This window comes from Tupaia chinensis, unplaced genomic scaffold, assembly GCF_000334495.1.
Source record: "Tupaia chinensis unplaced genomic scaffold, TupChi_1.0 Scaffold000238_1, whole genome shotgun sequence".
Classification (NCBI taxonomy): Eukaryota; Metazoa; Chordata; class Mammalia; order Scandentia; family Tupaiidae; genus Tupaia; species Tupaia belangeri.
Window position 1 is genome coordinate 7,878,414 of NW_006159716.1, and position 13,590 is coordinate 7,892,003.

General features: G+C 46.1%; 2 protein-coding genes and 1 non-coding gene across 5 annotated transcripts in view; all 3 read left to right on the forward strand.

The window, feature by feature from the left end:
- The window catches only part of TMEM217 (transmembrane protein 217), a 48,582-nt gene extending 37,847 nt beyond the window's left edge, over positions 1-10,735 (forward strand). Inside the window, exon 2 of the mRNA XM_014587861.2 lies at positions 10,147-10,735. Coding sequence (XP_014443347.1) covers positions 10,157-10,735 — 579 coding nt within the window. The 5' untranslated portion in view covers positions 10,147-10,156. The remainder of the gene's footprint in view (positions 1-10,146) is intronic.
- TMEM217B (transmembrane protein 217B) overlaps positions 1-13,590 on the forward strand; it is a 61,953-nt gene that overhangs the window by 37,678 nt on the left and 10,685 nt on the right. Inside the window, exon 1 of one of the 3 annotated variants that reach the window (XM_014587863.2) lies at positions 2,973-3,107. The exons of 1 other annotated variant lie outside the window; for it this stretch is intronic. The gene's annotated coding sequence lies outside the window, so the exon portion shown is untranslated. Of the gene's footprint in view, positions 1-2,972; positions 3,108-10,653; positions 10,732-13,590 lie in introns of those variants that run through there. One more of the 3 variants, XM_014587862.1, reaches the window with a different exon arrangement.
- Positions 13,015-13,120, forward strand: LOC114007832 (U6 spliceosomal RNA). Its single transcript, XR_003549422.1, has one exon. It is a non-coding gene; the product is annotated as a U6 spliceosomal RNA (small nuclear RNA).

A 13,590-nucleotide genomic window follows, 5' to 3' on the forward strand; every position in this document is an offset into this window, starting at 1 on the left:
CTTTCCCTCTTTATCTCTGTCTCTCTGATTCTAATGAGGGTATACACCACTCTAGCAATTAAAAAGGAGATGTATCACACACACAGACACAGACACACACACACAGAGGATGTAGAGAACTGTGTTCTGCCCTTCTGCCTTTCTCCACGTGAGGACGTGACAACCACGTGCTGTCTTGGGACAGAGATCCAGTCCTGCCCGCGCCTTGATCTTGAACTTCCTAGCCTCCAGAATTGCAAGAAATCAATTTCTATTGTTTACAAATGATCTAGTCTGTAATATTTTGCTACAGCAGCATTCATGCAGTGAGGCAGACAGGAAGAACAATTCCAGAGCAAAGGTGGGAGGGGAAGCTGCTAGAACTTAGTGAGTTGTTTGGATGCAGGGGATGAGCACCAGGGTGTCTGGGGCAGTGGGTAGATGGATACTGATACCATTCACTTACGTCAGAAATACTGCAGTAGCAGCAGGTGAGGTGGAACGAAGAGAGACTGGAAGCTCGGTTTGGGACCTGTTGAGTTTGAGCAGCCCAGAGGGCTTCCAGATGGAGGCATACTAATTGAATGTGCTGGCTGGGGCCTCCAGGTGGCTTGCACACGGTGCATGTCCAGGTGTGCCCAGAATCCTGACCGGATGGAGAATTGGAGAAAGAAGCTTGTCAGTGTGAACAGGCCCTGCTTTCTCTCTCTCTCTCACATGCACACAAACATGCACATGCCCTCTGGCGTGAGAAAACAACAAATGGCCCAGCCTGTCAGGGTGCTTCTCCGTTAAAGGAGTTTACTGACAGTAATTTAGGGAGGCCCTTGAACTTACCTGGTGGAGGTTCAAGGTGGAGAGTTCTGGCTTTAGCAGTCTGAGCATGTTGTTCTTTCGTTTGTGATCTCCTATCCTATTTGCATCAGTTTGGGAAAATATTATTTTTTGGAACAAGACATCATTTTCTGCCTTTAAATTTTAAAGGCTGTGGGATCAAACCAAATTAAAAACCTTTGATTAAAAAAAGAATTGGGGGAGATCAGCAGTTGGCATAATGGTTATGTCGCTGGACTCCCATGTAGTTGACAACAGTTCGAGTCCTAGACCCAGTGGCTTAAACTCATGCTAGGTGCATGTGTGTGCGTGCCCAAGACCTCGAGAGGAGAATGGAGAAGGGATTGCGGTGTGGCCATCCCCCCTGGAGGATGATTCCTGACTTTCTATCTCTCTGTCTCTCTCTCTGTCTTTAGCAAAAACTTCTCCAAAAAAGGATTTTTTTTTTGTATTGCTATGTTGTTTCCATTTTAAAGAAACTTTACTGCTAAAAATAACTTTGCAAAAAATGAACTTAGGGCCAGCCTCATAGCCTAGTGTTTAAAGGAGAAATACAGAGACAGTGAGAGGGAAAGGGAGAAAATCACCGCCTGGGGGGATGACCACGCTGCAACCCCCTCTCTATTCTCCACACACATGTACCCAGTGTGATTTTCAAGCTACTGTGTCCGGGACTTGAACCATGGTTGGCCATAGCAACATGACCGCTTAAGTCATCTGCAGGCCCCAAGATGATTCTTATAAGCATAAAATTTTTTTAGAGAGATTTTTTCTATAGGGTGTGTGTGCTCACTGGAGAGAAAGAGAGACTGAAAGGGAAAAATCACTTCACAGGGGGAAGGCCATGCCGCAATCCCTTCTCCTCCATTCTCCTCTTGGGATCTTAGCACACGTGCCCAGCATGAGTTTTTAGCTGCTGGGTCTGGGACTTGAACCACAGTCAACTATGTGGGAGTCCAGTGATGCAAACCATTAGCCATCTGCTGGTCTCCCAAACATAAATTTTTTTTTTAACTTTTTTTGGAGAGATTTTTGCTATAGGGCGCGTGTGCTCGCCAGACAGACAGAGAGAGACAGAGAGACAGAAACTGAGAAATCACCCCCCAGGGGGGATGGCCACACCGCAATCCCTTCTCCTCCATTCTCCTCTCGGGATCTTGGGCACGCACGCACACGTGCCCGGCGTGAGTTTAAGCCACAGGGTCCAGGACGCAAACTGCGGTTGACTACGTGGGAGTCCAGCGACAGCCATTACGCTAACTGCTGTTCCTCCAAACATAAAATTTTTGAATAGCAATTTAAAACATGAGGGGCCGGCAGGTGGTGTGGTGGGTAAGGGCGCTGGACACTACTGAGGTTTGAGTCCTAGACCTGGCGGTTTGCTTTCTCACTTTCTCTCTCTCTCTCCCTCTCACTCTGTCCAAATTAAAATAAGTAAACAAAGTTAAGTAAAGCCATTCTTAAAAAATAAACATGAAAGATGTCACAAACAATTCATGATTTATTACTGCATCAGCTGTAGAGGTGATTAGTGACATTGAGATTAAATGGTGACATCTCTTTTTGAGGAGATGGTGGAAGAAGCAGATTCCGTGAGGCAGACGTGCAGTCAGGAGGGATCCGCTGGATTCTTCAAGAGACCAAGGTCAAGGGTGCCAGATCCGAGTGGCTCACTAGCTCTCACCAAACTTCTTCAGTGAAGAAATTAGGGAGTGTGTTACGACACAGGCTAAACCGTTTTTTGGGGGTTTATTTGCCTTTTTAAAATATATTTTTTAAATTATTCATTTATTTATTTTTTGGAGAGGTTTTTGCTTCAACTCACCAGAAAGACAGAGAGAGACAGAGAGACAGAAAGCGAGAAATCACCCCCCAGGGGAACGGCCACACTGCAATCCCTTCTCCATTCTCCTCTCAGGATCCTAGGCACGCACGCACACGTGCCCGGTGTGAGTTTAAGCCGCTGGGTCTGGGACTTGAACCACAGTCGACTACATGAGAGTCCAGTGACATAGCCATTATACCAACTGCTGATCCCTAATATATCATTTATTTAATTAGGTTCTTGGCAAGAAATTGAGAACACCAATTTGTGAGGATCAGCTCCATTTGTAAGGGCAAACACAGGTCGCAGGAAACCCTGGAGCTGAGGAACAGCTTTGATGTTTGGTAAAACTTGTGAGTCCACAGCTCTCTGATCAACCTCGCGCTGCTCTGAAATCTCGTATTCTCCTTCTCTGTGTCGAAGATCTCACCTGCCTGGTGTCCGGCTTCCGCAGCTTCTTTTTCTTGAAGTAAGCATCGGTGAGGTGCTTTGGGATTTTTACTTTGCTAATATCAATTTCGTGGAGGTGGCAATGACAGATTTCTGGTGTGTTCTACGCAGTGGAACCTGACTGAGGACCAGAGGTCCAGTCACAAGTAGCAAGCCACCGCTCAGCTGCTTCAGGAAAACCAGCCTCTTGCTCTGTGGTGCCCAGGGAGGGTGACCAGATGGTCCCGGGAGTGACGCTGGCTCGCGGCTCTCTCACGTGCTCACTGAGGGGTTTTTTGCTGTGGCTCAACAGCTTTCGAGGCACATCTTCAGTGGGATAGTACCCAGGCACTGTGCGCAGTTTAACCACCCGGGTGTCACCATTCTTGTCCCCACCAGCTGGTTTCATGACAGTGGCAAGAACCTTCTCCATCTTCATCTTTTCAATTATGGTTGTCCTGGCCATGTTTCCTCTCGAACACGGCCTTCCTGGAAGACATGGTGGATTGGGAGTATCTGCCAATGCAACTAGGACTGGATTTCACGTGCAGTGTGGCTTCCCTTCCTTCAGCTTTTCAGCCTTGGGGTCACTCTTTTTATGTATTTATTTTTTTATAGAGAATTTTTTGCTATAGGGTGCTTGTGCTTTCTGGAAAGACAGAGAGGGACAGAGAGACAGAAAGCCAGAAAACAACCCCCCGGGGAGATGGACACAACGCCCCCGGGGAGATGGCCACACCGCAATCCCTTCTCCTCTAGTCTCTTCTTGGGATCTTGAGCATGCACGCACTCGTGCCCAGTGTGAGTTTAAGCTGCCAGGTCTGGGAATCGAACTATGGTCGCCTATGTGGGAGTCCAGCAACGTGCCCACTATGCAATCTGCTGGTCCCGGGGTCACCCTTTTGAACCTTGTCACTGGCGTCAGCCTTCTTGAGTTCTGGTTTCTTCTCCTTAGTATCTGTCTCCTCAACTTTTTCACCTGCCATCTTGTAGAGTGGGGAAGAGCAGGCTAAGCTGCCGTACATGGTTAGGTGGTGTACCACGGTGCGGGCTAAGCTGCTGCTGACAAACAGCCGGGCCAGCAGATGACCTAGCAGTTACGTCGCTGAACTCCTACATGGCTGAGCATGATTCGAGTCCTAGACCTGGTACCTTGAAAATCACACTGGGCGCGTGTGCGTGCGTGCCCAAGATCCCAGGAGGAGAATGGAGAAGAAAGGATTGCGGCGTGGCCATTCCCCTGGAGGGTGATTTCTCGCTTTCCCTCTCATTGTCTCTGTCTCTCTCTGGTGAGCGCACATGCCCTAAGGCATGTACCTCTTAAAAAACAAAACAGAGAGACCTCACACGAGACAGCGGTTTATTTAGAGTGGAGGTTTAGCTCTCTCTCAAGTAGCAAGGATCCACGGCTGATAGGGTGATTGCCATATTCAGCCCCAGCTTTCACGTCTGGCCCAAAGATCAGTTCTGATTGTGGCTAAGAAAGGAGGGAGGGAAAAGAGAAGGCGAGAGCACTCCCAGCTCTTCCGCGAGCAAGTAACCCTCTCTCGAGCATCACATCCGCTCACTCCCCACTGGTCCCGGGGCCACATGACGCTCCAAAGGGAGCAGGGAAGTGTGGTCATTAGCCGGGCTGCCGTGTATCTGGCGAAAGCTGAAAGTAAAGAGGGTAAATAGACATTGGAGAACGTCATCGGTCTGCCAGAGAGAGACCGATGGGAGCCTCGAACTCGTGTGAGGTTGTTAAGGAATCAGAAGAGGAAGTCTGTGGCCTGCTTCAGTGGAGTGGGAGACAGTGGACACAGCAGGGCCACAGGTACGAAACTAGACTACTTGTTACAGGATCGGATTATTATCCTACGTCATTAAAAAAAATCAGTTGTCGAGAATTCCGTTCAAAGGCATCTCTGAGCCGGCGGAGCTGGTGCCATGAGCAAAGCTCACCCTCCTGAACTGAAAACATGTATGGACAAGAAGTGATCATGGAAATTAAATGGTGCAGGCATGTCCAAGGAGCCCTGCGGGGACTTGATCCATTTCTGAGTCCTGTGATAGATGAAGGTGTGGCGACGGCGACTCGTGGGCCCCAGAACAATACTGGAGTGTGGTCACAGCAGGAAACAGTATCATCGTGTCAGGAGCCTCGGAGCGAGTATAAATAATGGCTGTTCAACAGAAAAACCCACGTCCCCTCGGCGACGGGCCTGTTTTACTGTGATGTAAAACTCAGGTCATGGACGTTGTCATAATAAACTTTTTGTTAAGTAAAAAAAAAAAAATCAATTGTTGGGACCAGCATATGGCGTAATGGTTAAATCGCCGGCCTCTCGTAGCCAACCATGGTTCAAGTCCTGGACCCGGTTGTTTAAACTCACACCGGGCGCGTGTGTGTGCGTGCCCAAGATCCCAAAGGAGAATGGAGGAGAAGGGATTGTGGCGTGGCCATCCCCCCTGGGGGGTGATTTCTCGCTTTCTGTCTCTCTGTCTCTGTCTATCTGGCAAGCGCACGCGCCCTATAGCAAAAATCTCAAAGAAAAATTTATTGTTAATACAAACATGGTCTGTTTTTATTCTTACCGATTTATTTGTGTTTTTTTTTAATTTGATGAACACTTGTGAATTCCTTGTTTGACTCAAGAAAACAGATGAACAATACCTCACATTTATGCATTAGCCCCTTTCTATCCCTAACCTCTGCACTTTAAAGGTAACCACTATCCCAAATTTTGTGTTTATTATTTCCTTACTTGCTGTTAGAGTTTTACTGGGGGACACGTGCACTCACCAGAGAGAGACAGAAACAATGGGAATGAAAGGAAGTGAGAACGTATCCCAAGGGGAATGGTCAAGCTGCAATCCCTTCTCCATTTCTCCCTCAGTATTTGGGCACACGTGCTCAGCATGTTTTTCCAGCCACTGGATCTAGGACTCTAACCTGCAATCAGCCATGTGGGATAAAGCCACTTTAACCACCACACCACTGGCTAGCCTCTCTTACTTTTTAAAAAAAATTTTAATTAACTATTTTTTATTATTTTTTTATTTGACCAGAGAGAGACAGAAAGAGGGAGAAAGAGAATGTGAGAAAGCAAGCTGCCAGGTTCAGGACTTGAACTGTGGTCAGCCATGTGGGAGTCCTAAACCTGAACCACCATACCTAATTTGCCTGCTCCAGCTCCTCTTACTTTTAAAATAAATTTGGGGGGCCAGCAGGTGACTTAGTGGTTAAGGCAGCTGGATGCCACATGGCCAATTCCTCCATGGTTAGAGTCCCAGACCTGACTGCTTGAAAAACATACCAAGCACCTGTACCTTCATGCCCAGTCCTGGGGGGAGGATGAAGGAGAGGGGATGGCAGGGCGGCCATCCCCTGCTGGGAGCCAATCTCTCACTTTCCTTCTCTGTCTCTCTCTCTCTGTCTCTGTCTCTTCCCACTGAGCACAAGTGCTCTATGGCAAAAATCTAAACATAAAATAAAATAAAGTTTTGTATATATATATATACATATATATATAAAACCAAACAATATATCATTTAATTTTAGTCATTTTTATAAGAATTATTTTATTTAACTTTATTTATTTATTCATTTATTTATTTTTAATTTGACCAGCGATGGGGGGGGGGGAAGGGAGGAGAGAAAGGGAGAAAGCAAGCCACCAGGGCTAAGACTCGAACTGTGATCAGCCATGTAGGAGTCTAGCACCCTTAACCACCACACCACCTGCTGGCCCTAATTTTAGTCATGTTTTAAGTTTATTAAAAGGTCGTCAGTACTGTGCATTCTCAATCTTGAAAAATATTTTACCTCAGTATGGAGTCCTACGTTAGTGGTCATTTTCTTTCTTTTTTTCTTTTTCTTTTTCTTACTGATTTCTACAGGGCATGTGTGCTTGTCAGAGAGAGAGAGAACCCCTCCAATGGGGCGTGTTCGTGCCACGATCCTTTTCCTCCAGTTCTTTATCTCGTTGGGATCCTGGGCACATAGGCATACTTGCCTGGCATGTTTTTTGAGCCACCAGGGCCAGGATTTGAACTGTGGTCAGGTACGTGGGAGCCGGCTTTCTCTATATAGCACTTAACTGCTGTGCTACAGGCTGGCCTGGCAGTCATTTTCTTTACCCCAGTTAAAATGTAGTTTGGTTGGACTGTGATGTCCTTAAGAAGTCTGTAAAGCTGCTCTTTGAAGGAAAAGCTTCCCTCCTACCAGGTGGAGCAGTACTGTCCGTCTCTGGGCGGGTCTCCTCTCATTTGCCTACTGGCAGTCAGTTAGGGGTCTTGAATTGGGGCATCCGTGTTTTTCCTCAGTTGTGCAAATCCTCGGCTGTTTTTCCTTCATCCATGCTGCTCCATTCTCTCTCTTCTCTCTTAGAACATCCTCCTATACTTTTCATGCCTCTTAATTTCTCACTCATAGGTTTAGTCTGTTTTTTCTGTCCTGAACAACTGAATACCACACTGGGTAATTTATAAGGAATGAGCCCATGGTTTTAGAGCTTCAAGGCCAAGGGGCTGCATCTGGTGAGGATCTTCTTGGCGGATACTCTCTGCAGAGATTCAAAGCAGTGCAGGGCATCACGTGGAGAGCCAGAGCGAGACCGGCGCATGTGTGTTTGTCTCATTCCCTCCTTTTAAACCCTCCAGGAGTCTACCAAGAATCTACCCTATGAGGCCGGCAGGTGGCGTAGTGGTTAAGGGTGCTGGACTCCCACGTGGCCAACTGTGCTTAGTCTTGGACCTGGTGGCTTGCTTTCTTGCTTTTTCTCTCTCTCTCTCTCGCTCTGTCCCTCTCTGGTCAAATTCAAAACAAATAAATACATAAATAAGTTAAATAAAATAATTCTTTTTAAAAAAGAGTCTATCCTCATTATCTTGTCTAATCCTGGTCTCCTTCCTAAGGCCCCACTTTTTAACACAATGTTGTATTTCAAATGTACACAACATAGAGTAATGACAAGTGTTCGAAATGATGTTTACTGTCCGGACTTGGTGACTGCACGATGTATATGTGTTTTGAAAAATCATGCCATATCCCTTCCAAAAAAATAATAATAATAAAATTAAAATTTTAAAATTTTAAAAAGGGATCAGCAGTTAGCGTAATGGCTATGTCGCTGGATTCCCATGTGGTCAACCGCAGTTCAAGTCTCAGACCCGGCGGCTTAAACTCACGCCAGGCGCATGTGTGTGCGTACCCAAGATCCCGAGAGGAGAATGGAGGAGAAGAGATTGAGGCGTGGCCATCGCCCCCACTGAAGGTGATTTCTCGCTTTCTGTATCTCTGTCTCTCTCTGTCTCTCTGGCTAGTGCACACGCCCTATAGCAAAAACCTCTCAAAAAGAAAAAGAAAAAAAAGAAAAATCAGGCCATACCCCTTCAACATGTAAAACTACCAGGGTCAGCATGTGGTGTGGTGGTTAAACTAGACTCCCACATGACTGAGCATGGTTCAAGTCCCAGACCTGGCAGCTTGAAAATCATACCAGGCACATGTGCATGTGTGCCTAAAATCCTGAGAAGAGAATGAAGGAGAAGGAACTGTAGTGTAATCATTTCTGCTGGGGGGTTATTTCTCACTTTCCCTCTCTCTGTCTCTCTCCAGTGAGTGCACATGCTCTATGACAAAAACCTAAAAAAAAAAAGTAAAACTATTATTATGTAAATTAAAATTGCGTAACAGTGGCCAGCAGGTGGCGTAGTGACTGAAGTCCACGGCAGTTCAAGTTCCACACCAAGTGGCTTTTAATTTATTGCCACTGGATGTGTGTGTGCATACGGCAGTTCAAGTTCCGCACCAAGTGGCTTGAAATTCATGCCAAGTGCATGTGTGTGCACATGTGGTGCAGCCATTCCCCAAGGGGGCAACTTCCTGCTTTTCCTCTCTCTCTCTCTCATGAGCACACACGGCACTATAGCAAATTAAAAAAATAATAATGATGATGATAAATGAAAATAAAGAATTCCTCTAAAAAAAAAACCTTTTGGGGGCCAGCAGGTGGCATGGTAGTTAAGGTGTTGTACTCCCACATGGTCAACTATGGTTTGAGTCCTGGATCTGGCAGCTTGCTTTCTCCCTTTCTCCCTTTCTCTCTGTGTCTCTTTCTGATAACTAGAGCAAGTTAAAAAAATAATAATAATGAGGGACCAGCAAGTGGTGTGGTGGTTGAAGCACTGGACACTCCCATATGACTGACCATGGTTCAAGTCCCAGACCTGGTGGCTTTCTCCCTCTCTATGGTCAAATTAAAATCAATGAATGAATGAATAATGATGATGATGAAATAAACTATTTTTTTTAAAAATACCTTTTGTAATTTATGTTACCAGTCCACCAAAAACCAGTTACAGTTCCAATGTCTGAAGGAGAATTTTCTCCCCATCTGCTCAGTGCAGTACTAAGTCAACTATTCTTGGAGACCCCTGTGAGAACTACTTATGTCACCACTAGGGGGCCACAGCTAGCACAGGGAAGGCTTCCCAACAGACGCCCTACATGGCCGGTCCTGAGCCTTGATTTCATACCTCTGTCCTGCAAGGCTATCACAGTGAAATTCAAGCTCGCCTAGATTGGCAAATAACGTTAAAGCAGAACTGACTACCGTGTTTGTTTACTTCTCCCAGTTCTTTTTCCTTTCCTTTTCTTTTCTTTTTTTTTGCCATATAGTGTATGTGTTCAACAGAGAGAGACAGAAAAGGAAAGTGAGAAATCGCCCCTGAGGGCAGACGGTTATGTCGCAATCCCTTCTCCTCCATTCTCCTCTAAGAATTTGGAACACACACACACGCACACACACTTGCACACACACACACACACACTCCTGGCATGAATTTCAAGCTGCTGGGTCCGGGACTCAAACCGTGGTCAGTCACGTGTGAATCCAGGGCCTTAACCTCCATACCACCTGACGCCCGCCCCCCCCCATCAGTTTTAAAGTCTGTCTTCTCTAGGCAGCTGTTCTGTGGTTTCCATCGTTTTCTCTGTCGTTTCTCCAAGGTGGCTTGGGAAGGAGGCAGGAGGCCTAGGGTTCTACGGCGTTGGCAGGAGCTGGAACTGCCCCTTCTCTTGTCTGTCCTCACAGGGGTCTCGGCATGAAATGGCGGCGCTGTTGTGGGATCACCCCCAAAATGGGCACAGTGCTGTCAGCCGTCTTTACCATCATGGCCACAGACCTGTACCTCATCTTCGAACAGAAATACCTACAAGACAACAACTGCACCAAGGCCAGCCAGCAGGACAGGCGTGCGGGTAACACCGTCTACCAGTTCGCCATCTGCTCCAGTGCCACCATCGTCCTTCTCCTGTCTGTCGTCACCATCTTTGTCAGCTGCTTCCTTCTGTACTCCGCGTATGCCCAGGTCTACAAGGGCCTGATGATCTATGTCATCTGGATATTCTTCTATGAAATTGTGAACCTTACCATCCAAATTTTGACCAACGACAACTTGGACATCCTAGAGGTCAGAGTGATGCGCTGGTTCGGCCTGGTGTCCCGCGTACTCGCGCACTGTTTCTGGATGTATTTTGTCATTACCTACGCCTCCAAAATGTACAAAGAGCAAAACCAGGGCCGTATATTTCCCCACAGCAGACGGATCTCTACAAATGATGGGGACTCTCCACAGCGAAAATCCAAGATTATCAGCTTTATCCACCATTACAATGAGTAAGATTGGCCCTCTTCCTCCCCAGAGAGATTGTTCTCAGGGTAGTTCTCTCTCTCTCTCTCTCTCTCTCTCTCTCTCTCTCTGTCTCTTTTGCTGAGCAATTCAGTATGTAGAGACCTTACTGCCACTTTTCCAGGGGCATGTGAAAACATATGTGATTACAATCATGATCAGAACATCTTACTCATTGAAGGTGTTTCGTTAAAGGACATTATTATTTATCAAATCCTCACTTGAGTTTCACCTTTTTTTTTTTTTTAAAGAGAGGTTTTTGCTATAGGGTGCGTGCACTCGCTAGAAAGAGAGAGACGGACAGACAGAAAGCGAGAAAGCACCCCCCAGGGGGGATGGTCACGCCGCAATCCCTTCTCCTCCATTCTCCTCTCGGGATCTTGAGCATGCACGCACACGCGCCCAGCGTGAGTTTAAGCTACCGGGTCCGGGACTCGAACCGCAGTCAACTACGTGGGAGTCCAGCCATTACGCCAACGGCTGGTCCCGAGTTTCACCTTCCTTTTACTTTATTGGTTAACTAAGTAACTTCCTTTACTTTAGCGGTTAGCTAAGAGGGCAAAGGAATGAAATGAAGCTGAACTGAAGTATGACAATGCCTTATCTCGGTGTCCTCATTAACCTTCGAGCCCTCTAGCTCTCCAAGCCTGGGTACATCTCATTTGTCTCAGAATTTTACAGCACGAAGGCTACTGTCGTCCTTAGGGTAGGCTTGTGCCATGGCTTCCCTCCTATTTCTTGTATTTTACATTCCAGATAAGTAAAGGAATAAAACGAGAGAAAAACTCACTCTGCCGTTGCTGTCCCAAGTCCTCATCCCTGCAAGGAGTATGAAAGGCATTTGGTTCATCGAAAAGTATGTGTTGGGGCCAGCGAGTTGTATGGTGGTTAAGGTGCTGGGCTCCCACATGGCAAATCACGATTCGAGTCCCAGACCTGGCAACTTGCTTTCTCTCTCTCCAGTGAGCACGCATGACCTAGAGCAAATTAAAAAATACTAATAAAGTAATAATCGTAGTAAAAGTATGTATTAAATTGATCTCTGTGTCTGTCATTGAGATCTTCACTATGGAGAGTAGGGAAATACAAAATACAAAAAAAAAAAAAAGTATAGGTATAAGATAGGAAACCTGACCTTGAGGTATGTTGTAGTTTAGTGAGAGATTAAGTTATTGTTTGTTGGGGGACTAGCAGGTGGCATAGTGGTTAAGACACTGGACTCCCACATGGCTGACCACGGATTGAGTCCTGGACCTGGCGGCTTGCTTTCTCACTTTTCCTCTCTGTCCCTCTCTCTGTCTCTCTGGTCAAATTAAAAAATACTAATATGAGACCAGCAGATGGCGTAATGGTTATGTTGCTGGACTCCCATGTAGTCGATCGCGGTTGGAGTCCTGGACCCAGCAACTTAAAACTCATGCCGATGTGTATGCATGCCCAAAATCCCGAGAGGAGACTGCAGGAGAATGGATTGCGTCATGGCCATCCTCCCTGAGGGACAATTTCTGACTTTCTGTCACTCTGTCTCTCTCTGTCTCTTCAGCTAGTGCATGTGCCCTATTTAAAAAAAAAATCTACATATAAAAATAAATAAGTAAATAATAGAATTATTTTATTTATTTATTTATTTAGAGAGGTTTTTGCTATAGGGTGCATGTACTGGCCAGAAAGACAGACAGAGACAGAGAGACGGAAAGTGAAAAATCACCCCCTAGGGGGTATGGCCACACCACAATCCCTTCTCCTCCATTCTTCTCTCAGGATCTTGGGCATGCACACACACACGCCCCACGTGAGTTTAAGCCACCAGGTCCAGGACTCTAACTGCAGTTGACTACATGGGAGGTGGTTCGTGTCCTGGACCTGGTGGCTTAAATTCACACCGGGCATGTGTGCGTGCATGCCCAAGATCCCGAGAGGAGAATGGAGGAGAAGGGATTGCGGCGTGGCCATCCCCCTGGGGGAGGGGGAGGTGATTTCTCGCTTCTGTCTCTCTGTCTCTTTCTGTCTTTATGGTGAGTGCATGTGCCCTATATCAAAAACCTCTCCCCAAAAGAAGAAAAAAAAATTAAAAATAAAAATAAATTACTGTTCGTGAGTCAATTAGCTGATCATGTAAGATAGTTTATGATTATACATTTTAACAGATCAGAAAACTTCACTTTGATTTTTTCCTTAAATGTTAGGTAGATTCAACAATGAAACCATCTGAACCTGGAGATTTCTTTGTGGAAAGTTTAAAAATACAAATTCAATTTAAAAGAGAGAGAGTGCTCGCTTTGGCAGCACATATACTAAAACTGGAACCATGCAGAGAAGAATAGCATGGCCCTGCACAAGGATGACACGCAAAATCGCAAAGCAGTCCATATTCTTTATATGGAATCATTTTATTATAAATTGTTCTTTAATTTTTCAATAAATTCTTTTTTTGTTTGTTTTGGAGAGGTTTTCGCTATAGGGCGTGTGCGCTCGCCAGACAGACAGAGAGAGAGACATAGAGACAGAAAGCGAGAAATCACCCCCCAGGGGGGATGGTCACGCCGCAATCCCTTCTCCTCCATTCTCCTCTCGGGATCTTGGGCACACACGCACACGCGCCCGGCGTGAGTTTTAAGCCACCAGGTCCAGGACGCGAACCACAGTCGACTACGTGGGAGTCCAGTGACATAGCCATTACGGTAACTGCTGGTTCCCAATTTTTCAATAAATTCTTAAAATGTTTTTAAAAAATAAAATAAAAGAGAGAGAAAGAGAACTATTCAGGTTAATTTTTTTTAAGAGGTTTTTGCCTTAGGGCACTTGCACAAGAGAGAGAGAGAGAGAGAAACAGAGACAAGGCAAAG